The sequence below is a fragment of the Capronia epimyces genome (genome assembly GCF_000585565.1).
Source record: "Capronia epimyces CBS 606.96 chromosome Unknown aczIQ-supercont1.4, whole genome shotgun sequence".
In the NCBI taxonomy this organism is placed as follows: Eukaryota; Fungi; Ascomycota; class Eurotiomycetes; order Chaetothyriales; family Herpotrichiellaceae; genus Capronia; species Capronia epimyces.
Genome location: NW_006912907.1, coordinates 1,519,328 through 1,543,862, shown reverse-complemented (window position 1 = coordinate 1,543,862; position 24,535 = coordinate 1,519,328). Strand labels below are relative to the sequence as shown.

General features: G+C 52.8%; 11 protein-coding genes across 11 annotated transcripts; 4 read left to right on the top strand and 7 right to left on the bottom strand.

Moving 5' to 3' along the window:
• Positions 1 to 360: 360 nt before the first annotated feature.
• Positions 361 to 2,414, top strand: A1O3_05190 (uncharacterized protein; the record flags this gene model as incomplete). The annotated part of the gene is made up of 2 exons (XM_007735316.1): positions 361 to 656; positions 719 to 2,414. 2 exons carry the CDS (start codon positions 361 to 363, stop codon positions 2,412 to 2,414), a joined length of 1,992 nt encoding a protein of 663 aa, XP_007733506.1.
• Positions 2,415 to 2,974: 560 nt separating this feature from the next.
• Positions 2,975 to 4,347, bottom strand: A1O3_05189 (aspergillopepsin I; the record flags this gene model as incomplete). Its single annotated transcript, XM_007735315.1, has 3 exons — positions 2,975 to 3,102; positions 3,157 to 3,911; positions 3,974 to 4,347. 3 exons carry the CDS (start codon positions 4,345 to 4,347, stop codon positions 2,975 to 2,977), a joined length of 1,257 nt encoding a protein of 418 aa, XP_007733505.1.
• Positions 4,348 to 5,867: 1,520 nt separating this feature from the next.
• Positions 5,868 to 6,955, bottom strand: A1O3_05188 (cytosolic Fe-S cluster assembly factor nbp35; the record flags this gene model as incomplete). Its single annotated transcript, XM_007735314.1, has 2 exons — positions 5,868 to 6,811; positions 6,871 to 6,955. 2 exons carry the CDS (start codon positions 6,953 to 6,955, stop codon positions 5,868 to 5,870), a joined length of 1,029 nt encoding a protein of 342 aa, XP_007733504.1.
• Positions 6,956 to 7,644: 689 nt separating this feature from the next.
• A1O3_05187 (phosphatidylethanolamine N-methyltransferase) lies at positions 7,645 to 10,641 on the top strand (the record flags this gene model as incomplete). The annotated part of the gene is made up of 2 exons (XM_007735313.1): positions 7,645 to 7,831; positions 7,889 to 10,641. The coding sequence occupies 2 exons, from the start codon at positions 7,645 to 7,647 to the stop codon at positions 10,639 to 10,641; spliced, it is 2,940 nt and encodes a 979-aa protein (XP_007733503.1).
• Positions 10,642 to 10,932: 291 nt separating this feature from the next.
• On the bottom strand, positions 10,933 to 12,149 carry A1O3_05186 (uncharacterized protein; the record flags this gene model as incomplete). The annotated part of the gene is made up of 2 exons (XM_007735312.1): positions 10,933 to 11,627; positions 11,735 to 12,149. 2 exons carry the CDS (start codon positions 12,147 to 12,149, stop codon positions 10,933 to 10,935), a joined length of 1,110 nt encoding a protein of 369 aa, XP_007733502.1.
• Positions 12,150 to 13,019: 870 nt separating this feature from the next.
• A1O3_05185 (ubiquitin-like 1-activating enzyme E1 B) lies at positions 13,020 to 14,967 on the top strand (the record flags this gene model as incomplete). The annotated part of the gene is made up of 2 exons (XM_007735311.1): positions 13,020 to 13,079; positions 13,132 to 14,967. The coding sequence occupies 2 exons, from the start codon at positions 13,020 to 13,022 to the stop codon at positions 14,965 to 14,967; spliced, it is 1,896 nt and encodes a 631-aa protein (XP_007733501.1).
• Positions 14,968 to 15,702: 735 nt separating this feature from the next.
• On the top strand, positions 15,703 to 16,082 carry A1O3_05184 (transcription elongation factor B, polypeptide 1; the record flags this gene model as incomplete). Its single annotated transcript, XM_007735310.1, has 2 exons — positions 15,703 to 15,832; positions 15,895 to 16,082. 2 exons carry the CDS (start codon positions 15,703 to 15,705, stop codon positions 16,080 to 16,082), a joined length of 318 nt encoding a protein of 105 aa, XP_007733500.1.
• Positions 16,083 to 17,531: 1,449 nt separating this feature from the next.
• Positions 17,532 to 19,076, bottom strand: A1O3_05183 (uncharacterized protein; the record flags this gene model as incomplete). The annotated part of the gene is made up of 1 exon (XM_007735309.1): positions 17,532 to 19,076. The coding sequence occupies one exon, from the start codon at positions 19,074 to 19,076 to the stop codon at positions 17,532 to 17,534; it is 1,545 nt and encodes a 514-aa protein (XP_007733499.1).
• Positions 19,077 to 19,813: 737 nt separating this feature from the next.
• A1O3_05182 (uncharacterized protein) lies at positions 19,814 to 20,326 on the bottom strand (the record flags this gene model as incomplete). The annotated part of the gene is made up of 1 exon (XM_007735308.1): positions 19,814 to 20,326. The coding sequence occupies one exon, from the start codon at positions 20,324 to 20,326 to the stop codon at positions 19,814 to 19,816; it is 513 nt and encodes a 170-aa protein (XP_007733498.1).
• Positions 20,327 to 21,031: 705 nt separating this feature from the next.
• Positions 21,032 to 22,337, bottom strand: A1O3_05181 (uncharacterized protein; the record flags this gene model as incomplete). The annotated part of the gene is made up of 3 exons (XM_007735307.1): positions 21,032 to 21,274; positions 21,323 to 22,207; positions 22,260 to 22,337. 3 exons carry the CDS (start codon positions 22,335 to 22,337, stop codon positions 21,032 to 21,034), a joined length of 1,206 nt encoding a protein of 401 aa, XP_007733497.1.
• Positions 22,338 to 23,855: 1,518 nt separating this feature from the next.
• Positions 23,856 to 24,428, bottom strand: A1O3_05180 (peptidyl-prolyl cis-trans isomerase-like 3; the record flags this gene model as incomplete). Its single annotated transcript, XM_007735306.1, has 2 exons — positions 23,856 to 24,374; positions 24,417 to 24,428. The coding sequence occupies 2 exons, from the start codon at positions 24,426 to 24,428 to the stop codon at positions 23,856 to 23,858; spliced, it is 531 nt and encodes a 176-aa protein (XP_007733496.1).
• Between the last annotated feature and the right edge of the window lie 107 nt (positions 24,429 to 24,535).

The following is a 24,535-nucleotide window of genomic DNA, read 5'->3' as shown; positions in this document are numbered from 1 at the left end:
CATATCCCGCATTGGCCTCCTTTCAAACAGCCATATCAACCGCTCGGTTCCGCAGAGAATGTCCAACTAACTCCTCTTTCTCTAACCGGGGCCTCTCAACGGTCCAGCCTACCGAGTGCGAGTCTATTCAGTCCAGATTTGAATAGTGCCACCGCAGAACCCTCAATTACCTGGGCCAGTACGCCTACTGCGTTTCTGAGCTCACCGAGCAAACATGACTACGAGAGGAAGACGAGGAGGAGATGGAGATGGAGATGGCCAGCACAAGGATGGAAAACCAGCACTCGCATTGCCTTGTTCGGCGCAATAGTGGTGCTGGTGGCCAATGTCTGCATTACTATCAGCATCGTCACCACCGGGATGGACATGCAAGGTGGAATTTGGATGGTGTTCGCCGGAAGTTGTCGCCAGACCGAGATCAAGGACACTTGGGTCCATCTCGCACTCAACGTTGTCGCCACCGTTCTCCTGGCCAGCTCGAACTACTGTATGCAGTTGCTATCCTCCCCGAGTCGCAATGAGATTGATCACGCCCACGCGAATCGAAAATGGTTGGACATCGGCATCCCCAGCCTTCGTAACCTGGGCTCTCTGCGGAAGAAGAAAGTCGTTCTCTGGTGGACGCTGGGCATGTCGTCGATCCCGCTTCATCTCGTGTCAGTTTGTGGCGTCACCAAATGTGATCAAGCATACAGTCAAGCTGACGATCACTTCACAGATACAATTCTATCTTCTACTCGGCTCTGGCCACCAACGACTACAACGTCTTGTATGCCTCGGAGGATTTTGTCGAGGGTGCTCCTTACGACACGACCAAGTTCCCAGACACCCGTGCGTGCAACGTGACCGATATTCAATCGCGAGCGAAACAGTTCCAAGTGCTCAGCAACAAAGACTGTATTCATGCGTACGCCAAAGATTTTGTCGAAGACCGCCGCAATGTGATCGTGGTGGTCAAGAACCCACCAGCGAACCAAGGCTGCCTCTTCAAGATCGCCGACAACGAGTTCCCCGCCGTCATCACTACGAAATACGACCCGTTTTCCTGGATCTGCGACAACTCCAATGTCGTCAATCAGACTGGCGCGTGCTGTGAGAACGAATGGGGGTTTGTGCCATGCCCGAAAATCACGCCCAAGCTGCTCAACATGGCGGACCAGTGGTCTACGGGCGGCTTTCAAGTCGACCGCTGCCTGTCGGAGCCGGTCGAGTCTCGGTGCCATCTACACTTCTCGCTTATCCTCATGGGCGTGGTGCTGGGATTCAACGTCCTCAAGGTCATCGGCATCTGGTTCGTCGCGTTTCGAATGGGTGAAGCGCCACTGGTCACCACGGGCGATGCGATCCAGTCGTTTTTGCGCGATCCCGACCGCACCACGGAAGGCATGTGTCTAGCGAGCCATGCGAGTGTCGTGGCCTCCTCCAAGCTTGGTTACTCGGCCATGCCGATGCGATATTCCCCACGGCAGCACCGGTTCTACGAGGCGGCGAGCTGGCGCCAATGGAGTTTCTTGCTGGGGCTCTTTGTGCTGCTTGGGGTCGGAACATCTGTGTTCCTGGCACTGGGGATTCGCCATCTCATGGGCGACCGGACAATCCAGAACGCCTGGTCGATCGGGGTGGGTAACGTGCGGCCGCAGAACCTGATCATGGGCTGGAACCTCCCAGGATACGGGAACACGTCGATCGCCGTGTCAACGCTGATCGCCAACACCCCGCAAGCGCTGTTTTCCTTTCTGTACGTCTGCTACAACAGCCTGTTCACCGTCATGTTCTTGTCGCGCGAGATCCTGCGGTTCGGCGTCCCCGCCGGCCGCGGCCGCAAGTACCTGCGCGTCAGCGACCCGCGCGGCGAGCAGAAGTCGACCTACTTTCTCAACCTGCCGTACAAGTACGGCATTCCATTGCTGGCGGGCTCCGGCATGCTGCATTGGCTGGTCTCGCAGAGTGTCTTTCTGGCCAACATCACCATCATCCCGCGCGACGGCCTCGTGCCCATGCAGGACGAGATCACCACGGTCGCCTACTCGCCGCTGGCCATGCTGCTTCTGTTGTTCCTCGTCTTCCTCCTGCTCGTCTTCCTCCTCGTCACGGCCTTGCGCAGACTGCCCTTCGGCATGCCTCTCGTCAGCAGCAACTCGCTCGCCCTCAGCGCCGCGTGCCATCCACCCGTCGGCCCCGACGCGACCGCCGAACGCGAGGACATGGTGCTCCGCCCGCTGAACTGGGGCGCCATGCCTGCCGGATCCAAGATGGTCAATCCCCGCCTTCAGGATCACTATTCGCCCGCGTTCGACGCCGAGGCTGACGATGACGGCAGAGGCATCGGGCATTGTTGCCTGAGTGATCAGGTCCTGGTCGTCCCGGAAGTAGGCAGACTGTACGCTCAGGCAACTGGATATGTTCACTATTGATGCCGTGGCAGATGGCTCAGCTAGCGATGTACGGATGTAGTACAAGAGTATATACGGGTGGCCGTTCACGCAGAGCCTGAGGGTCTCAAATGAAATTGTGTCTCCTCTGCGAAAATCTCACGAACCTACTCCGTATTGATTGCTTCGGTCGGTGTCGAGGTTCGTTCCTGGGCAGTGACAATGGCAATATTCCATTCGAAGCGATGACTTGATCTATGAGATCTGAGAGACATATCTAATCAGGTCGGGTAACTGTACAGGTGGGCTCTTTTAGACCCTTCTTGTCCAGTGCTTGCCAACTGCAGTGCCTCATGTGCACTTGTAAATTTTCCATATCCGATCCTATTCGTTCATTCAATCAATCATTCTCAGCATGCACTTGCCATCCAAGCCGACGTAATGCTAGACATAATCCATATGCAGCCAGCTCGAAAGGGCCGCACCATTTCCAAATTTTGAGCCAGACTAAACTCCGCCGCTATGCATGCTTTTGTTTCCGAATTCCATTTGTTGAGATGCAAACAGGTTCTTCTTTGCATATATGCGCGTAATCCGCACGACTAAGCGTGTGGCGCGATACTGATCGAGGGCGTTGAGCCATCGAAGACGACGAATTGAGACTTGAAGAAGACATCTCCGTAGATGGAGAAAGGAAGGCCCTGATTGGACTGTAGACCACCGAAACAGACTTGAAGCACAGTTAGCGTTGCGTGGGTTGGATCTGGAAAGCAAATAGACATACAATCGGTTCCAGTCTGGGTATCTGTCCCAACTTCGGCAAAATTCATGCCATCCCCATTCACCGTTGCGAGGTACGAATTTCCTATCGCCACCTGAAGATCTGGCAAAGCGGTGTTGCATGGAAAAATCACACCGCCGGCCTCTTGACTCACTTGCGCCCCCTCGACAGTGTTCCAGTATGCCACAACCAAGTCATCGGACACCAGCATCAGTGATGTGCCTGTGTCGATGATGGCTCTGCCGTTGGGAATATCCACATTCTGGCCTTGTACTACCGCGGATGCCGAGGAGACTTCCCAGAAACCTTGGGACGAATCCACCGCAGCGGTGGTGAGATTACCTTTGAATGCCGTAGTGTCAATGTTGCCGAACTCATAAGCACCGACCTGGCCGGACTTCAGTTGAGCCGTGAAAACTGGCAGCGTGAGGTCGTTGATGATATTGTCGAAAAAGGTCTTTTGGGGTTTAGGTTGAATCGTGTTGAGGCTGCTGAAAGCAAGGCCGACGAGGCCGTTCGATGCGGACTCAGTTATAAAGCTGCTGCCGACTGTATCCGGAAGACCAATGGCTTGGGCTGCCACAGTAGCGCCACCAATATCGACTTGATCTACGCCGACGGGGCCGGAAGCAAAAGACCCGTCGCCGTAGGTAATGTTGAAAGTGCCATCGAGCTTCTGAAAGGTGGTTGATTGGGTTGGATCGTAGACTGTGTGGCCTTGTTGAGCAGACTTCGCGAGGTTGGTGTTGAAAACCCAGCTGGAATGAAGAGGTGAGCTTGACAGTCCTGACAGTATCACGGGAAAGAGGGGCTGTCCTACAAATCGGATGAGCCACTATCGAAGTTCATGATCAATTTCTGGCCACCAACGGTCACAGGTGACAGGAACTGGGCATCATTCTGAGTCGGAGACGCGGTAGTCTCGCCATCTTCCTTGTCTGTCGCATTGACCGCTGCGGCGGTTGCTGCTTTGATTCTGGTGGCCACCTCTCCCTCGGGCAAGAAGCTGATGTCATTGAAACCGAATTTAAAGAGTGCTCTTTTGTAAGCTGCTCTGCCGTTAGGCTTGTAATTGGCGTTGCGTATGCGAGGGATTTTAAAGGAGCGTTTTTGTTTCTGCTTTTGTTGGATAGGAGTTGCAAATACTGTAGTCAGGAAGAGAACAGCCAGGAGCAACGCATGGAATCGAAGCATATTGGCGATGGTGGTCGACTAGCGATCGAACAACGACAGAACTGAATGAAGTAGCCTCGTCTTGCAAAGCTGGACAAAGTAGAGGTGGAAAAGAGGGTGAAGGACCTGCCCCCAGTATACAAAGGAATGGCGATTATGCAAGAAGGAAAGAACAAGGCTCGAGGGCCGATGAGGATGGTGAGAAGTAACAAACCGGGCTGAAGGGAAACATTTTAACTAGACAGGTAGGACATCGAAGAGGTGTATGTCCATCACGGGGGTACGTACCACCTTGGTGTGCGTACTGCGCGGCCTCGTCTCGAATTGTACTAGACAGTCTTAGGCCACGCCAGCTGCATGTCTCAGGATCGTAGTTGGACAAGTCAACGATGAGGCTCGACAATGTTTGGGGCCACAGATGGATCTCAAGTGTCATGTATAGCTCCCTCCACAAGGCATGGATGGAGGTGGGAGGGTTGGCTCGAAGGAAGCGGGCCAACAAGTGCCCAGGACAGGAGTGCATGGACTGCGAGCGTGACGGCAGAGCGACTGGTCGAGGATGCTCCTGAGAGTCTGGGCTGAGGCTGAGGGGACGCCATGTGGGCGGCAGTCAGTGGATGAAAGCGAAGAGTCTGGTCGATTTGGCGACGGGGTGGACGAAAAGGGGGTGACAAGATGGATCAAACGGACAGATGAAACACAGGGGAAGTAGTTTCATAGACACCAACAATAGAGTTTCAACCACTCCATATCCGTGTACTCACTGGTCGACAGGGGACCCGAGCTGGGTTTGAGAAAAGTCGCACCTGTAGGTGCCTGCGGAGCGCAGCCAGAAAGAAGGGCGCAGGCGCAGCCAAGGAAAGGGAGGGGCACTGCAGGCCACTACTCTGTATCCGTACATGACACTGGCAGTGACTGCGCAGTCTTACCCGCTTCAACCTGCCAGTTTCTGCTCGGCAAGGCAGCCAAACCTCTTCTGGCCTCCATCTACGGAGTACCTACGAGTACCTATGTACGGATATTCTCTGGTAGACGCTCCTAAAGCAGTGGTACAGTACGTACAGTGTTATCTAGGTGCTAGTACAGAGTACCCCTTTCTGAACCACTACCCCTCACCACCACTCTCTATCCTTCGTCGCCAACCAAGCAATCCTTGGTTGTTCACGTGCGCCAGAACTGCTCCTCCGTTACACAATGCACGGATACAGGACTAAAGGCTCTCTTTCACTAGCCAGAACACGAACTCCGAGCCTCGCTTCTCCATCTCCTCGCTTCACCAGTCGCCAGTCCTTGTGTCGTTGCCTAACTGGCTTGCTTTGTAGTCAGTGACGATAGGGCCAAATCGCCCTCACGGCTAGGCCAGACCAGAGTACTCCGTACTGGTACTGCGTACGGAGTACAGAGTATTGCCTCTGTGGGACTCGAGTATGCATTGCTGGTACACAGCGCCGGAGTATGCGGCGTGTTTGTGTTTGACCCGTTCCACGCCAACCCAGAGAGTTGGAAAACATTGTGGTGAAACAATTTCGTATCTTGACGTCCTATATCGGCCCGTCCGGAAGAACTTCATCAGGATCCTCTCCGATTAACTTCCCCACCGACCTCACCACTTGTCGCAATGCTTTGCAAGCAGGACTGTCAGGGAAGCTGTCCAGGAAGCTCTCTCCAAAATCGCATGCCATTCCTATCCGGGGATCAAGAGGCACCGCCCCAAGAAAAGGAATGCCCATGTCTTCACACAGCTTTTGACCCCCTCCTGTTGTTGCGCGGAAGATCTGAGACTCGTGGGTACAGTTCGGACACACAAACCCAGACATGTTTTCAACCAGTCCTAGAATCCGAATCCCAGCTTTGTGGCAAAAATCAATCTCTTTTCGTACGTCTAATAGCGAGACTTCTTGGGGAGTGGTCACCACCACGGCCCCGTCCACGCCTGACTCTTTCAAGAAGGAATTGACCGATAGGTGCTCGTCCGACGTGCCTGGAGGTGTGTCCACGATCAAATAATCCAAATCGCCCCATTCGACATCTTTTAAAAATTGTTTAATAAGTCCGTTCTTCTTTGGGCCGCGCCATATCACTGCGTCGTCTCGGTTGGGTAGCATAAATTGAACACTCATAACACCAAGATTATCCGTCACCCACACCGGGCTCCAACCCGCGTTGCTGACGTGGATGGTTTCGCTTTCAACGCCCATCATCTTGGGTATAGAAGGCCCGCAGATATCGGTGTCCATGATTCCAACTGTAGAGTCCGGATTGGCAGCAAAGGCCTGCGACAGAAGGGACGAGAAGGTTGATTTGCCCACTCCTCCTTTCCCTGACAGAACCAGTATTTTATGTTTTATTCCAGCGAGGCGTTCGGTTATGAGAGGAATGTCCGGATCGGGACCCTTGGGAGCAGACGCGCAGATGGCTTGATTTGGACAGCCATTGCAGGCATCACCTTGACCTGCTTGGTCGGATTCGGGACCAGGACAGTGTTCTGTTCAAAACGGTGTCAGCAACTGTCGGTGTGATGAAACAGATCAGGTGTCCACAAACCCGGTTCTGGAGCGACAAGATCAGGCTTGGACTTGAGGGGGATTTCAAGAGCCTCAGAAAGCGGTTCTTCGAGAGATGGGGCCATCAGAGTCCAAACATAAGCCCAGGTGGCAGAACAGGATAGGTCGTGTATCTGCTGTGGACGGCCAGTGCAACAAGATGAAGATGAAGAAAGAGTGTTTTGGTTGATGGCGATGGCGAAAAACTCCCGGTCTCGGATGATGGATTGGTAATAAAGGCAGGAATCTGATTGGCATGAGCATCCACCGGCCGCAGCCTCGTCTGCCCCTCCAAACGCCTATCGCATCTTTATCAGTGCCCAGTCGAGTGGGAGTCGTACCTGGCCTCAGGCACCAAATCGCTGTCACTCTCGCTTGCTCGCGTCGTCCCTTGATATTTAATGTTAGTCTCCTGGAAGCATCTACACCTTTCAGCCTTGTTCAAGCGCTGCATCGTCTTCTAACCGGCATATGATATTCTCCAATTGCTTGTTACCATGGCGTCATGTTCTGCATCCCTCACCATGGCAGCGATTGGGTGCCGAGTGAAGGAGGGGCACGTGAGAAGCTCTCTGTCAATTTCTAGCCGTTGGCCAAGCTCCCAGCTAGCTGCTTTTCTTTCACTTCTTCCACCTTCACTACTTGTACTTATTACTAAAAGTAGTATTTGTTTTCCTGTGCATAGCCTTACATTATTGACTTAAAGACTGCATGGGCGTGGGTTTACACATAAAGCATTGCCTTCACAAATATCTGGCTGCCGCAGCGCAGCACAATGGCCGAAAACTCGGAAGCATCTGTTGATTCCACAACTAAAGGCCTCCGTCACAGAAACACTCCCATGGGTACAACCAGCGGAAATGAGGCCAGGCAAACCGTCTTGGAGCTTAACGCGCTTGAAGAAAAGTCGTCGAAAGCTGAAAAGGACAGAAAGACATTTGGCCGCACTCCAGATGGCACTGGTACGTCCCCGTCTATCTCTAATTCGAGGGGACGGTCTAAGTCTGACCTTGTCGCAGTTTTCACTGTCCCCCAGACACATGACATGGTCTCGCAGCTTCTATCGCCCTCAGACCCGAAGAACGTGTCGGACCTCCTGGTCCTTGCCATTCTGTTGCTGCAAATCCTCCTTGCTTGGGCTCTGCCGTTGACGTACAGAAAACTGGTCCTTGCCGCCATTTTCTTGTTCTGGAGGGCCGCCTATAACATAGGTATTGGCTACCTCCTCCATATGCAGTCTCATCACAAGACGCTTGTTCGATGGGCCCGTAGGTCCAAGTTGTTCCCTGTGGCCTCCAATGGCGAGAATCCTCATCCCAGACTCCGCGCCTTTATCAAACGAGAGCTGGAAACAAAAATCCCAAAGGACTATGACTTCGACACTGCACCCCTCGAGTACAACACCTGGCTGGTCTTTCGCCGTGTCGTCGACCTGATATTGATGTGTGACTTTGTCTCTTATATGCTTTTCGCCATGGCTTGCGGTCATAGATCGGTTGCCGAGTCAGTGTTCATGACCGTATTCCGTTGGTCTACCGGTATTTCCCTGTTTGCTTTCAATCTCTGGGTTAAGCTGGACGCCCACCGAGTGGTCAAAGACTTCGCCTGGTACTGGGGCGACTTCTTCTTCCTGATCGACCAAGAATTGACTTTCGACGGAGTCTTCGAAATGGCCCCTCATCCCATGTATTCCATAGGATATGTTGGTTACTATGGCATTTCCCTCATGGCCGCTAGCTACAAAGTTCTTTTCATCTCCATTATCGCGCACGCTGCCCAATTCGCGTTCCTGGTGATGGTCGAGAGTCCCCATATCGAACGCACCTACAACTCTCCGCCTCCACGGAAATCAATCAACGATTTGCCGGCCGAGATGTCAAGACCTGAGCAATCCTCGACTGCAGAAATCTGGCCAGCCCTTGCCCACGCGCAACCACCCCAAACGCACAATCTACTGGGCATTCACAACATTGATTTCTATCGGACGACTGATTCGGCGATATTTATCATCCAGCTCTATGTCTTTGCACTGACCATGCTTACGCCGAACACCACACTGATTCAGACACTCTTTGTGATCAATGCAGCTGCTTGGCGCATCTGGTACTCGCTTGGTCTCGGCTATTTGCTTAATCGGCAATCGTCGAAGAAGAAGTGGACCAGACACTTTCTGAAATATGGCGAGAGTACTTGGGAGGCCTGGAGACAATGGAAAGGAATATATCATCTGAGCATGACCACCTGTTATGCAGCTTTCGCGGCAGCTGCTTGGAAGATGTACGCCATCCCAGACAACTGGGATTATGGCTTGGTCCTGCTGAAGCACGTCGTCGGTCTAAGTCTGATCTGCCTTCAAATATGGGTGTCATTCAGCATCTACGATCAGTTGGGAGAGTTTGGCTGGTTCTTTGGGGACTTCTTCTTTGACCAGCACCCCAAATTGACATACGGCGGCATTTATCGCTTTCTCAACAACCCAGAGCGGGTTCTAGGTCTAGCAGGGGTCTGGGGCGTGGCTCTCATCACCAGCAGCAAAGCAATCTTCTGTCTGGCCCTTTTGAACCACACATTGAGCCTGGCATTCATTCAATTTGTAGAGAGACCACATATGCAAAAGCTGTACGGAAGAAGTCTCCGACAAGATGCAGGGTTGGTCAGGAGTCTACGACGATCGCTTCCACCACCTCTACGACAGTGGCAAGACGGCATGGATAAGATGCTGACCGAAGCTGCTGATGTTCTAGAAGAATTCTTCGATGCGGCAAGACCAAAACTGGCGGCCGGCGTGACCAGCATCGTACAGGATACGAAGAAGTTGCTCCCTAAATACACGGCGCGCATCACCATAACGAAAGTGGACCCTGAAATAGTTGGACTGGACCCGAGAGATTACAAGCTTGAAATTGAAGGCACTCCAGCATCGGCCCTGGCAGATTCACAGCGATTCAGTGACAAGGAGGCGGAACAGGCCAGGACGCCGGCTGAACGGACCAATGACTTCAAGCCACTTTTATTCGAATATGGTGCTCCAATCAAGGTCAAGTGGACTGCACCTCTTAATCACGGCAAGAAAGACTGGGTCGGGTTATACATGGTTTCAGACAACAGCTCTAGAGAAGTCACGCGAGTATCCTCGGCAGGGAGGTGGGTTGCAACAAACCCTCAAGAGTACGATATTGTCGACTCGGAGGTCGGAATCATCTCGAGCGACGTGAAAACAACCATCACCTCAGAAGACGGGATCGAGAAGGAATGCTATACGGGCGAGTTGCTTTTCGCAGGCGACAAATTGTGGTGGACACAGAATGTGTTTGAGTTCCGGTACCATCACAACGGGAAACACAATGTCATGGCCATCTCGCTTCCTTTCGAGGTGCGGATCCCGCGCTTCAGTGATGACGAGCTCGGAGGCCTCGACTCCAACTTCTCTGTATCCAATTTGAGATCTACACAGAACGACGCCCTCATCCGCCATGCAATCGAGAAGGCCCTGCTCCCCGTCGTGCAGAACTGCTTTGACCGCAACCCGGAGATTGCGCCGAGCACTACGTCAGAGCCTTTCGGTAGCGTAGTCGACCGTGACGGCAAATATGCTACGAGGGTGGTGTACGCGGTGCATCAGATGTTCGGGATTGAGTTTGCCCCGGAGGTCGTGAAGGCGGATGGCAAGATCGAGAATCTGGCATGGCGGATTTGGGAGGCGAAGAAAGTCCTGGCCCCGTTGAATATGTCTAGGTCTAGAGGCACCACGACTCCGGAAGAACGGTCCTAGACGGCGTGCATAATTGCATCGTCTATTTTATGTTTGGACTAGCGCAGTGTATTGAGAAGCAACATACAACGAACAGGGGCTAGGAGTCTTTGGGTGCAGAGTTCAAAAGTCAAAAGTTTTACAGCTCGAGGTATGGGACAGTAGAGAAAAGTTGTTGACAACCAGGAAGGAAATCAGACAGATTGCATGAGACCCCGGTCAGGACTCTCGAATCCTCATAAAAACTTTTCTATCCTCTATCCTAAATGCCCTGGCGGTCCGAACATGGAATATCTAGTAATGTAACAAGGCTTAGTAGAAAATTGACCTCGTCCGATGATGCGGAAGCATGCCATCAGCCTCACCGCGAGCCTCCATCTCCTTGCAGGTATCATACAGGAAAAAATCAATGAGCACGGCGTTGACCTTACCCTTAGCCTCGGGGTGGCGGCGTTCGATCTCAAGCCGAAGCAACTCGACGCACCAGATACTGCAGCCACGGATCTCAATCTCCATGTCCTCGCCCGGATGGAGATGATGGAGCCGCTTGATCCGCGATTCTAGCCGCGGCGAGTATAGAAGGCAGTGCAACCCCTGCAGCATTTGCGGGATGCGGTAGTCGGCAAACATGGTCAGCGAGCGAATGTCGTCAAAGGCCCCGTACGAGCTGCCGTTGAAGCACGCCCACAGGTCGGCCACAAGGATCTGGGCGCGCTTGTACAGCCGGACTTCGCGGCCATGGAAGTGCGTCGAGTCGCGGAAATTGGGGAAATGTTCGACCAGCAGGTTCACGAGCGCAGCGGCGGACTGATTGGCACGAGCGATGATGTTTGCCGGTCGCCCGTCAAACTGCCTGTGCAGGATGTCACCTGCCTCGCGCAAGATGGCGATCCTCTGGGCAAGGAGCGGGATAGGCTCGGCGGTCGCTGAGCGGAAGATGTGCTCCAGCACACCGTCCGGGCAGAGGTCGAGGTCTTGCCAGAAACTAGGGGTTGTTATTGCGTAGCCTGGGCGCCGGGAGTTAGTAGGAGGGCGAGTTGATGGACTGTCCAGCCTTGTTCGGGAGGGAAGAAAGGATTGGAGCGGATAGGGGTTGGAGGGGGGGACAACGAACCTTCATCCAGCGCTCTCTGCAAAGCTGCCACGAGTGACCAGTATCCCGTCCAGCGGCGGCCTCGGTACTCAACGGCAAACCGTTCTTCCAGTGGCAATTCGGACCAGAAGGAGAAGTTCAGCAAGTTCATGGTGAAGATGAAATTGACCGTGGCCTCGTCTTTCGATTGCGGGTGCAGTTTGTGGGACGACCACGTCTCTGTAGAGTAATGCTTCTGCTGCATGTGTCGCCATATTGTCTCTGCCGCGGCTTTGGTGCCGCCCGGGGAGATGGCGACGTCGATGGCATTGTCGCAGATGTATTCTGCCGATTTCAGCACCCCGGTCGACGGGCAGGCCGTGGAGGAGCCAGGACCGAGGCCGAGAGACTGGCGGAGCAGTGCCAGCAGTTCAGGGTCGGCCTCGTCATCTGACATCCTCCTCCTCTATGTTGAAAAGAAAACACCAGGCGACACTTCTGGAGGAACTAACAATGCATACTGAGGTCGGTGAACAAGGCACCTTAGGTATGTATCAAAAAATCCTGCCGGATAAAAATCGTTCCTGCTCCGATGGCTCAGATCTCCACGTGATGTCGATCACGGCTGGCCCTGCAAGGCACTGGCGCTGGCGGTGGTGGTACGGTAATTAGTAATTCAGGTAGTTACTGGTCAGTACGTGGCATGAAGAGGCTCAACCACATGTGCTTGTGATGCGCCTGTAGGTACCTGGAACCTTTGGCCTGGTCAACTCTTTGGCCTCCGTCTGTGGCGGCAACCGCAAAACCATAGGCACCTGTAGGTGCTGAGAAGGCGCTGTGATGCCTACAGAACCCCCCTACCTGCCACCCGGGCCGCTTTAAGCGATTTCTTAGGCGTAAGGAGTGCCCGTCTTACTGTACTCCGTAGACTCTAGATAGCACCTCCACCACCAACACTGCAGGGTCCTGGACCTAGTAGAGTACTAATGCAGTGCTAGCTGCAACTCTGCGCTCTAGGTTCGCTCTAGGCTCGCTCTACAATCCTAATAATATACGAGGAACTGATTTCCTTCAATCCCATCCCTCCGCAAACTTCCATCCTTTGTGTATGATTGCGACCTCGTCCTTTTGACCGCCCGGCCAGGCAAGGGTGTTTGTATTGATTCCTCACTTCACTTTCACTTCCACTCTTGTATTCTACGACTTACACCACACCCTCCTATTGACTGTCCTTGTTGTGTCATGCCTTCTATTGGCTGAGATCGCCGACATCTTCCTACTTCTTTCACCTACCCAACACGACCTGGTACTTTGTCAGGCTTAAACCATGCCACGGGATCAGTACGCCAGGCAGTCTCTAGGCTCTACATATCGTCTAGTGAAGGAGGTGAGTCACTGAAGACGACTTAACGGTCCAACACTAAACCAATTGGGCGCAGTCTCGCGTTCTCCTCGTCGGCGCAGGCGGCATCGGCTGCGAGCTCTTGAAGAACCTCGTCCTGACCGGCTTTGGCGAAATCCACATTATAGACCTTGACACGATCGATCTGAGCAATTTGAACCGCCAATTCCTCTTCCGGCAAGAGCATATCAAGAAGCCAAAGGCGTTGGTCGCCAAAGAAGTCGCCCAGAAGTTCAACCCCGGCGTAAAGCTCATCGCGCACCATGCCAACATCAAAGATCGCCAGTTCAACCTGGAGTGGTTCGCAGGATTCAATATTGTCTTCAATGCGCTTGACAACATGGATGCGAGGCGCCATGTCAACAAGATGTGTTTGGCGGTGGATGTGCCTTTGATTGAATCTGGCACTACTGGGTTTAAAGGACAAGTCCAGGTCATCAAGAAGGACAAGACCGCGTGCTACGATTGTACGGCCAAGACCACCCCCATTTCTTATCCTGTCTGCACGATACGGAGCACACCCAGTCAACCGATTCACTGCATTGTGTGGGCCAAAAGCTATCTTTTGCCGGAGCTATTTGGAGTGAGCGAGGACGAACCTACAGAGCTCGATCATTCGGGAGATACAGACAATGTCGAAGAGATTGAAAAACTGAGACAAGAGGCGCAAGCGTTGAAGAAAATCAGAGAGTCAATGGGCTCGGATGACTTCGCAAAACATGTCTTTGACAAAGTATTCAAAGAGGACATTGAACGATTAGTAAACATGGAAGATATGTGGAAGGACAAGAAGCCACCGGAACCGCTGTCCTATGAGACCCTTGAACAAGAAGCCTCCTCAATCAACAGCTCGATAAAATTGGATGGACAACGCATCTGGTCACCCGCCGAAAATTTCATCGTGTTCAAAGACAGTCTCTCTCGTTTATCACACCGACTGGCCGAAGAGCAAAGTAAGGCATCTAAGACAGCTCAACCGCTGCCAACTATTACATTCGACAAGGACGACGATGATACAATGGATTTTGTTGCCGCCACAGGAAATCTCCGAGCCATCATCTTCGGAATTGAGACCAAGTCAAGTTTCGACATCAAGCAAATGGCAGGCAATATCATCCCTGCAATTGCTACTACAAATGCCATGGTTGCAGGATTGTGCGTGATGCAAGCGTTCAAGGTATTGAGAGGAGAGTTTACCCGGACGAGATGGCTATGGTTGTGGAACGGATCTTTGCGGACCGATCAGTTGGAAAAGCCAAACCCGGAATGCCCGGTTTGCAGTGTTGCGATGGGCCGGGTGCACGTGGACCTTGAGAAAGCCACCTTGAACGACCTGGTACAAGATGTCCTGCGCACGAGGCTAGGCTATGGAGAGGAGCTAACAGTTCTCACTGACGCCGGCATCGTCTACGATCCTGATCTAGAAGACAATCTTGAGAAAAAATTGACAGACTTGGATATCGAAGATGCAAGCTTCATTCTGGTCAAGGACGAGGAAGACGACAACCCCCGAATTGATCTCCGACTTGCGATCGAGGCGAAAAAGCCCACAGACCAGTCGAAGCCAGTTGCCCTTGTCGAGAAAGAAGGGGAGACACTGGACATTCCCCGAAGACCGACAAAAGAAGATGCACCAAATGGCGGTGATGTTGACGGAGACGATGCAAATGGCAGTGTTGTCACAAACGGCTTTAGCATAGCGCCACCGACAGTCAAGCGGAAGCGGGACCTCGTTGATGACGACGCAGCGAGCGGCACACCGGCAAAGAAGTTACAGGGTCCTGTGGCTGCAGAGGTGGCTAAGAACTCAGCCTTGAACGCGATTGTCATTGATGAGGACGATGGAACACTTTTGATTGCCGATGATGACTAGAAAGCTGCCCGAGACTAGAAAGAAGCAAGCATAATTGCTCTCACATACGACTGTTGTCCCCACAACCTTTGCGAGAGTTCTGATAATCGAACGTTCAAGCACCTGGAATGGTGCCACAGCACGCGACGCCAGGCCTTGCATTGCGACGACTGTCTGATGAACCAACGTCCTCCTCCATCGCAATCTGTTCTTGGATCGACGAGAAAACGGCCTCTTAGCTGATTCCTTGTTGGTTGGTCAAGCCGCGGGTCTGGATGGGCGAAAGAGCTATGAAGATGATACGAGCTTAGAGGGTGCAACAGAGGAATGAACACGGGAGAATGAGGCAACGCACTTTAGAATACATTGAAAGCACAGGGGATTTTGCAGATTGTCGCACTGACAGTCCAATATCCTGGATAATCAGTGATCATCCATTGCCTGGTGACGGGCGTGGGTGTGACCACCTTCTGCTTAGCGGTGATTGCAAGACTACCTTAGGTACCTACCATATACCTTCATTCAGTGCTCGCTGCTATAAGGCCACGCGTGAGTGAACACAGTGCAGAGGATTTCTCGACGCGATGGATACGCGTTCTGCCGCGTCTCACCGCTTTCTCATCGGACTAGGTCCTCATTACCAAGACCTCACACTTTCGTTTCCTCACAATCCTACCTACCTAGCCACCCTCTCCATCCTAGACTCTGGAAACCTTTGTCTTGCCCAGCGACAACAGTCTAGTCGATTCTCCAACGATGGCTGTCAGCGGCACTCCATCGCCGTCACCCTTCGTCACCTTGGTCTCGTCCGACGGGTTTGAATTCCACGTTCGACGCTCGGCTGCCTGCGTATCTGCCACCATTCGCCGAATGCTGGATCTGCAAAGTATGTTCTTCCATCAAGATCCACCCCTTGGTAGGATTCTGCCTCTGACTTAAAGGATGCAGGCAATTTCAGTGAAGCCCAGACCGGCATATGCCACCTCGAAAATATCAGTGGCATCGTGCTAGAAAAGGTCGTGGAATATTTCTATTTCAACGAAAAATACCGCAATAGCGAGGGCGTCCCGGACATGGATATCCCGTCTGAGTTGTGCTTGGAGCTGCTCATGGCCGCTGATTATCTCATCACTTGAGCGGAAGGATTCTCAACATCTCGAGTCAGGAAGAGGTCTGGGAACATTTTGCAGATCACGCCCGACTGCGTAAGCTGGAGATCTGTTGCGTCCTCCACTGAAATGGATGCCATACTACCTCCTGGCCCGTGATCCCAATTTGGGACACCTTCACAAGGGCAGCGCGCCCACGCATTTGCGAGAATCAAATCATCACGGGTTCGCCACGCTGCCCGGCTTGAAGCATCGGAGCTGCCAGTACCTGATCGTGTCCCTGAGCCATGGCACCGTTTATGATGGGATGACATGACAGGGGCTTCTCCCGCCTAAAGGTTCAAGCGGGAACGATATACTGCGCCGGGCTGAGGTCATTTCGCTTCAGGATGTTGCCCATCAGATCCGAAAACATTCTCAAAGCTTGCGGAGGAGAACCACGGTAACTCAGTGGGCATTGCCGACCACGAGAGGAGCTTGTCTGCTGAAACCCCCCGCATCACCTGTCGCAATGGTCATGCAGGCCATCATCAGGTCTGGGGACCTGCTTGTCCATCAAATGTCTACTTTGTCTGGGCAATTGGAGGTCATCCCAGGGCCATCAAACATTACACACCTCGAAGACCTGAGCTAGACCATCATTTGTCGATCTGGACCAACAAATGGGTATTTCTCATTCCGTACCCCCCATGCACCCCTCCCTTTCCAAGCTATCTGCGTTTCCATTCGCTTTTAGGAACCGTCACGCGACGGACGATTTTCTTACGGTCCCTCCCCGTTCCTTGTTTCCATTTGCATCCGATCCCACTCCATCTCAAGCATATACGTCGCGCAATACCTGCTCCTCCTACAGGCCGACGTCTATAGAAGATGGAAGATGAAACCCTTCCCTAGATCATCAGGCAGTCCGCCTGGCTTTTTCTCCATGCTGCGACGCGGACGTTCTCTCAAGGGGAAACAAACTCTCACGATCACCTTCCCGTCCAAAAGACAACTCTTGCGTTTTGGAACATTGCCCTAGACCCCTGCGAACATTCCATCTGGTCGGAATTAAGAGTATATATGGGAGGTGTGGTCGGGTTTGGACTAGAGTTTCAGTTTCATGTTGGATTCTTAGAACCGTTATGCAGCATTTTTATTTTTCTCAGGAAACACGGCTCAAACGCCTGATCCTCTCCTAGTAATTATGCCATCTGTTGGGGTATCACATCTAATTGGACCAAGAAGCAGTCCCTGAACTTTTCCCTTATTTGTCGTTCATCCACCGTGCCGTCGTGCTTCGTTGCATCGTACGTTCCAACGGACATGGTCATGGATGGGATGAGCCTCAGCAATATCACTCACTACCTGGCTCCTGCAACCACTTCTGTTCCGTAGGCATATGAGACGCCTCTTAACACCCGGCTGCAACAAAGCATGTCTCAACTCCAGCACACCTCCAGTCCGCTTCTTCAGGTGTGACCTGCACCTGCACGCTCAGTTCCCTGTCTTCTGCCCCTGCCTCTGCCCCTGTCTCTGTCCCGGGCTTTTCTTGCCGCGCCCACCACCACCACCTCTTCCCTTTCCCTTCGAGCCAGCTTTGGCTTTCTGCTCAAACAGTTTCTCCGCGCCAAAACAGGCATCGCTCAGCCGAAGGTAACTGACCACACCCATATCGACGACCGCGAGAAGGATGTTCCGACGACCGTGCTTGATTCGCGTCTCTAATCGACCGGCTTTGTCTTTGGAGAGAGAATCCTCGGGCTGCGAGTCGAGGAGGTCGCCGATCTGCGAGAGTGTGGGCATAGATGTCAGGCGAGCATCGATGACGGCGATGCGGTAATCCGGCGGCGGAGGCGCCGTTTTGCGGTACGTGTGGGCGCCGCTGGGCTTCCAAACGTGGAAGTGGACGCGGAATGGAGGTTGTGGGCTGCAAGTTAATGTCGGTGGGGGTTGGTGAGCGTTCACACCTCCAGCGGCAGAAGTGGCTGACAGGGAAGTGTCGGGATCGTGGTAAGGAATCAGTGAAAGGGCACGGAATAATTCTGTGTAGTTTCTGTACAGGCCAGGGGCGGCCAAGGGGCCAAGTGAAGGACAGGACTCTGCTCGTTGAGGTCGGAACAGCCACGACACCAGTCTGTGAATGAGGCTAGCCGGGCTTGAGAATGTTCCAGGCTGTGACCAATTAGCGGATATCAAGGCCGATGAAGAGGCTGCTGTCGTGTTCGATGTCGACTCGCGCAATGGTTGAGGGTGGGCGTGGCCGTTGACCGAGGCAGGATCGTTGTCGTGCCACGTCGGCGCTCGTTGGACAATGTAGCCCGCTCTTTTCAGGCCGGCATAGACGCTGTATCGCTCTAGCGTCAAGCCATCTTTACCGATGAAGCTGGCATAGGCACCTTGCAGACTCATGGGAAGTTCACCGACTTGAGGGTCCTGCCGCGACGGAGACGCAAGAATGACTTCCGACTGTTCAGACCGGGAGTTTGTCTCTTCCTCAACTGACTGCTGGAGTTCAGCCGTTTCTTCATGTCTGGGCGCTTCGATCGTGACATCCCGACTCCCAGAAATATCCGGCCACCTGATGTCCAGGCTTCCTCTTTCTAGCAAGAAGAGCGCTTCTTCAGGCAGCAGCCATACCCAGTTGTTTCTGTCCGCCTGGCCCATGACTTTCAGATGCGTGCTCTTGAACTTGTAGACTACGACACATCGGCCGTGTCTGAGACCGGCACCAGAATCGTCCCATCGCCAGTCGTCTTGGTCCGGGAAATACTGGCCCACGAGATGGCTCCTCCCAGAGTGCACCCGTACCGCACTCAAGGCGGTGTGCATAGCCAGACGCGCCGCGTCGAGGGCCGACGCTTGTGACCTCGTCGGATTAGGCTCAAAGTCTTTGGTGCCCCGTTTGGGGATGATCGCTTGCCCGGTGGTCGCGGAGGAGGTCAATTGCGCGAGGAAGCGAAAATCCTGGGTTTCATCTTCGAGGTCGTCGGCCCCGGAGGGAGACGTTGTGGGAATGACATCCTCGTCCGCGTCCGCCATGTTGAGGCCTGTATTGGCTGGCGCAGGCTCATCTGTGACAGCGTCTTAGCCAGGGATGAGAGAGTGTTTTGTGCAACCTAAGCGCAGAGTATCAAGAGTCACGTTTACGTATGTACAGAAGTCTTAGTTTTGCTTATCTTATCTTAGCGTATTCTTGCAGCCTCGTCAGGTCCGCGGGATCTTCCCCTTCTTCTTCTCCGTCTCTCCGAGCCTATTTGGTTTTGTGAAGTGGCAATACCAGTCAGGAACAATTGGATAACGACTGACAGAGGCTATAACTGCCGCGCGGTTGAGATACCCGTTTCGGTTCCCATACCTCCGTTCTCCCTCCATTTCTTGGAGCATGCCAAACTGATCAGTGTCGTCATGATGGAATAGAGCCTATTACTCTGCATATAAGAAATGGTAGCGACCGGCAGGGAGTTGTGCGACATCTGATAAAATAGCCTTGTCCAAGCTGTCTAGGCCGTGTGACTTTCTCGCGCAGTGAGATAACCGATTAAATCCTGATGAAGGTTAAGGAAGACCGTCTTGCCTTCGCTTAAGCCTACGACCCCTTTCCCGCACCACAGGCTCCGACGGCGTGTAGTTCGGCCCAGCACTGGTGACTGCATTCAGCTTCTGATGTCAAATGACTCCCTGTGTTTCCACGGCTCGGCAGTGGCCCAATGTATGTGTCCTAGGCCCTTGCCTCGGCCATATAGGACTATAGACCCTCTCTATCGGTCAGTGGTAGGTCATTCAAGTCGCAACTCCCTCATAAGCTGCTCAATCCCTTCTTCAACGTTCTTCGCCCGTTCATCCATATCGATCTCAAGCGGTTCTCTCGTCCGACTTTCACTGACATCGACTGCGTGGATATCTTCATTGAGGGATCTCTCAGACCCGGCTACGAGCCTTAGCCTCTTCATGTTCTCAACAAGATAACTCTGCATGATCCCCGCAGCAGATGCATACTGCGGGCTATCGCGGCCCCAGGTGCGCAGGATATTTGCGATGTTCAGCCGGATGGCGTCGAGGAGGGCATTGATCTGGTCCAGTTCCGACTGGATCTTTGAACCTGATTCTGGCGTCAAGTACGTGTCTGAAGCAGTGTTTGGGTATGATGTGGGAACGAAGTCTTGAGAAGCAGACGTGGCAGTAAAGACAGAATTTGCCTGTGGGTGGTATTGAGTGGATGTTTGGCTTCGATTGGTATCCTCTTTCAGAGATCCTGGCTCAGTTTCGAGCCGTTGCCTGTTCTGATCCATTGTACTTGGAGCCGTCCATTACCTCATCATGGCTGGGGGAGAGACAGAACCAACATGAAGGGTTCGGTTGGAAGAAAAGGTGCGGAAGTGAGAGATGCATATGTCTACGAGTATGAGTGCATCCATCAGCTTTGCGAAGAGATAGAATGACAATCGTTTCGGGCCAAATGTCGTGCTGCTTTAGCCTGCCCAACCTTATGCTCAAAGACAGCCAACCTTGACTGTCAAGGTCGGTACGCCTTCATCATCAACAGCACACTGCTATGTCTCCTCTTGATTGTTCAGCTTTGGACGAAACTGGAAACGATTGCTGCTGAATGGGAGCACAAATACTCATCCGTTCAACTCCAGTCGTCTATGCCTGTCGGACAGGCGGCACGAATATGATCAATTCATTCATTACCCTATCTCAAGTTGTCGCTTCCCAAAACCGCATCCAAAACCAACGCCTTGCGAAAAGTGACGACGCAAAGACAAACAACCGCAAGTTCGGCCTGAATTGCCACTAGGGACAGTTTTCGCTCGCCTTCATCCACATTCAGACTCCCGTTGGGAAGAGCTAGCTTTGGCACCTTGATTTGAGGTAGCGAAACCGGAGTGTGGCAGCAAAAGGACGCCCGGGTCGAATCTCACAGGCACCATCCCAGATTCTGAGCAGAAGCAAGATCCGTTTCCGAAGTCGGCGTCATGGGAGTTGTTGACAACTCATTCGATCAATGGTTTCTTCACTGATCCAACCAGCGCGACACCGAGGCAGCCTATTGCATTTGGATCCGATGCCCGTATGATGGTGGCAAGGGGTAGCATTGGGTTGTCTGCATTTACATGCGAAGCGTCTCGGGCGGCTTGCTCGATTGCCTCCATCTCAGCCTTGCATGCTGCGTGATCAAGAGGACACACCACGATTGGCTGCTTTAGAATAATATCTTTGGCACCGTTCATCGAAGCCTGAATATAATCAGTATTGCGGTTTCGCCCGTTGGTGTAATCACATACCTTAATGGTCAAGTAGTATTCAACCTTGTAAAGGCCTGCGGTTGTTGTGAAGCCAGTTACTGCATATGTCGGGAACGCCGCCTTTCCACGAGGCATGATGCCGTCTGCATCCCGGAGGTCATTCGCAGGGAAAACAAGCCCCAGGTTCGTAAAGTAGCCTGCTTCGGGCATCTTCACCCCTACATTCTCTGTCTTCTTGACCAGACTCTTTGTTTTCCTTTGCGGCTCGTCGCCTTCGTGGTTGTAGATGACTTCCTCGTCAATGCCAATTTCAATCTTTCGAATTGTCACCTTGCGTGCCTTGCTCAACCAATCCGGGTTGGGCGATAACTTGATGTATACGCTGACAGGATCCAAAGGTCCGTACGACCATCTTGGTAGAGATATGCCTAGAGTCACCAAATGATCTGACACTCGTTCTGCGGTCTCCGGCCGGTTGTACATGCCAAACGTAGAGAGTGTATCGTATCGCGCCATCGGCACGGGGAATGCGTATTGTTTGCGATCACCAGATCCGTAACCTACCGTCACCACCATCTCATAATATGTTTCGGCCGTCCTCCTTGGTAACTGTAGACTGGCCGGGGGGACTCTTCTGGCAGTCTCTTGTCCTCCACGTCCAAATGGTATGAAGATGACAAAGGGTAGGTCCATGTACATAATCTCCTCCGATTCTCTGTTGGCCGGACACCGAAACAGCAACATTTCCTTCCCCACTGTTTCTGTCGACTCCTTCCTGGGCGCCGCCAGATGTTTCTTGGCCACCGAGTCTGCATGAGGATGGATGCTTTCTCGTCTCTGCAGAGAGATGGTGACAATGGAGACATTGACCGGGCTCGATATGCCGACCGCGGGACGAATTTCGACTGTCCCCTCGATACGAGGCTAGCCGATGTCAGCTTGCTTCTGAATGCTAGTAACACGCCTGGAGACTCACCAGCGTTGCAGAGATTCCTGGGTACCCGACCAGAAAATGTGTGTTTGGACGGCCAGACACTCGCACAAATGCGCTCATCTTCTCACAGAGCTGGAACTCAAGTTGGGAACATCAGGCGTGATTAGAAGTGTCCTTTGCTCGCGGCCTCTGATGACACTGGGGGTTTTCGGCGGCCTTGTTCTGAGCGACAGTGTGAGGCCCATAGAGACGTCTTAGCGGTGCTGTGGATTACATGCGGGCGGGAGCTGCAACCGTTGCGTTGTGCTTTGTTGTCATATCAATGGAACCGGAGTTGGGTGTTTTGGACGTTGCTTTGTGTGGACGAGGGGTTAATAGTGGTGGATAACAGTGGTGATATTCGAGTACGAAAGAAAGGCCTGAGTAACGGAGGATAATGTCCAGTAAGTTCTGAATGATGTTGCCTATAATGACTGTGGGATAAGCTGGGGATGGAAGTGAGATTCGGTTGGGTTATGAGCGCAGCGCGGCTCGTGGAGGTGTAGCCGCAAGCAGGCGCAGGTGGAGGGATGAACTTCCGTCGGAGTTGAGTTGGTCTGCCCTGCGTCAAGGTAGGACAATAGGTGGACAAGACACGCACCACACCACACCACGTACGATTCACATATCCGTACGTTAGATACTAGGTACCTAGAGGTAGCTACATACCTGACTGACTGTACGTACATATCTCCGTACCCTAAGAGGAGCCGCTGACCTAGACGCTCCAAGGCCCGGCGGCCTTAGGACTCTCAGCGTCACCCAAAATGCCCAGGCACCTCATTTGCCGCCCCGTACTGCTGCACTTCTCTACTATAGTAACGTACCTAGGACACATGCATCTGGTCGAGACTCTTCACTGCATTTCACGATTTGCACTTTGCGCTCTAACTTAATCAGAGCCCTTGATCTGTACTGCATCATCTCTGTTGTATGTCTCTTGATCTGAGGAAGACCTAACATAACATGAGTTCACCCTGAGTCCCGGATCACTCCAACCTAGGGCTGATATTCTCAAAGCCCATGCGCCCAGCTTGTTCCACCACAGTTGATTTGCTAGAATGTCCCGCGAACAGTTGCTTGACCATCTCTAACTGCTCTGTGGACTGCCGTTCAGCGCAGCCAAGCGCCTGAATGCTGCAGCTTTCCAACCCCTCCTCCTCCGCATTAAATTCCAGTCTAAATTGTGGAGGTTCGTAGCGCTTCGTCCCTAAACCCCGACACAAAGGCAAGATACATGGCGTAGCCGCCTAATTAAAAAGTCCGTGGACGGGGCGGGTGAGATGTCGTCAGCATACTGCGTTAGCCATTCTTATGGCCCGCTGCCCACACTCTGGACCATCGTTGCGCATGTGCATTTCTCTCCTCGGAACCTTGGGATTTGGACGCCAGCCCATGACATGCCCATGGTTGACGTAGCTTGGTTTCCTTTACGGCTGCCGTCAAGATAACCCCCTAGGCGTTCCATGTAGCCAATGGAGCAGTATCGACCAGGGTGCATTCGTGTGCGGTCATTGCTTGTCTGTACTGCCTGAGTGGTAACGGAAGAGTCGGTAGTTGCATCAAATAGAACCCTAGGGTCTCTCTTCGGTGTCTTTCTCAGCCTGCCAATGGATTCGCATGTATCGTCACACGTTCGAGGATAATCTTCTCGTCCTTTGGGCGGAATTTCCTGTCGACGGTTACGCCTTCCATTCTCTCCAGGGTACCAGCTTCTTCGGCACCGTCAATAACCCGCCCAAACACTGTATTTTTGCCGTCAAGATGTGAAGCCTCCTTAAAGATAATGAAGAATTGACTGCCATTCGTGTTAGGACCTTTGTTCGCCATCGATACCATTCCTCGGCCGCTATGTCGCAATGCTGGAACTTTGATCTCGTCCTCAAAGTACTCTTTCCAAACTGATGTTCCTCCTTTAGGGATCGGGTTTTCCTCTGTGTTTCGGGCAGTCAATGATGTGTCTCCTCCCTGAACCATGAAATCAGGGATTAGCCTGTGGAAAGGCGTGCCATCGTAGGCTCCCGACGCGCAAAGAGCCAGAAAGTTTTCGGCCGTCTTGGGAACAGATTCGCAAAAGATCTCAATCTTAATGTCACCGTGGGTGGTATGTAGCTGGTACTGGTAAGTCTCTGAACAATCGAGTAGGAGTATTTCACTTACTGTGACTGACATGCTGCGGATAGAGATCCATGAAAAAGCCGGAGAAATAACCACAGAGTGATTGAGCGGCTTTTGGGAGGCTGGAAGAAGAGAACAACGATAAGTATTGTCAAGTAAAG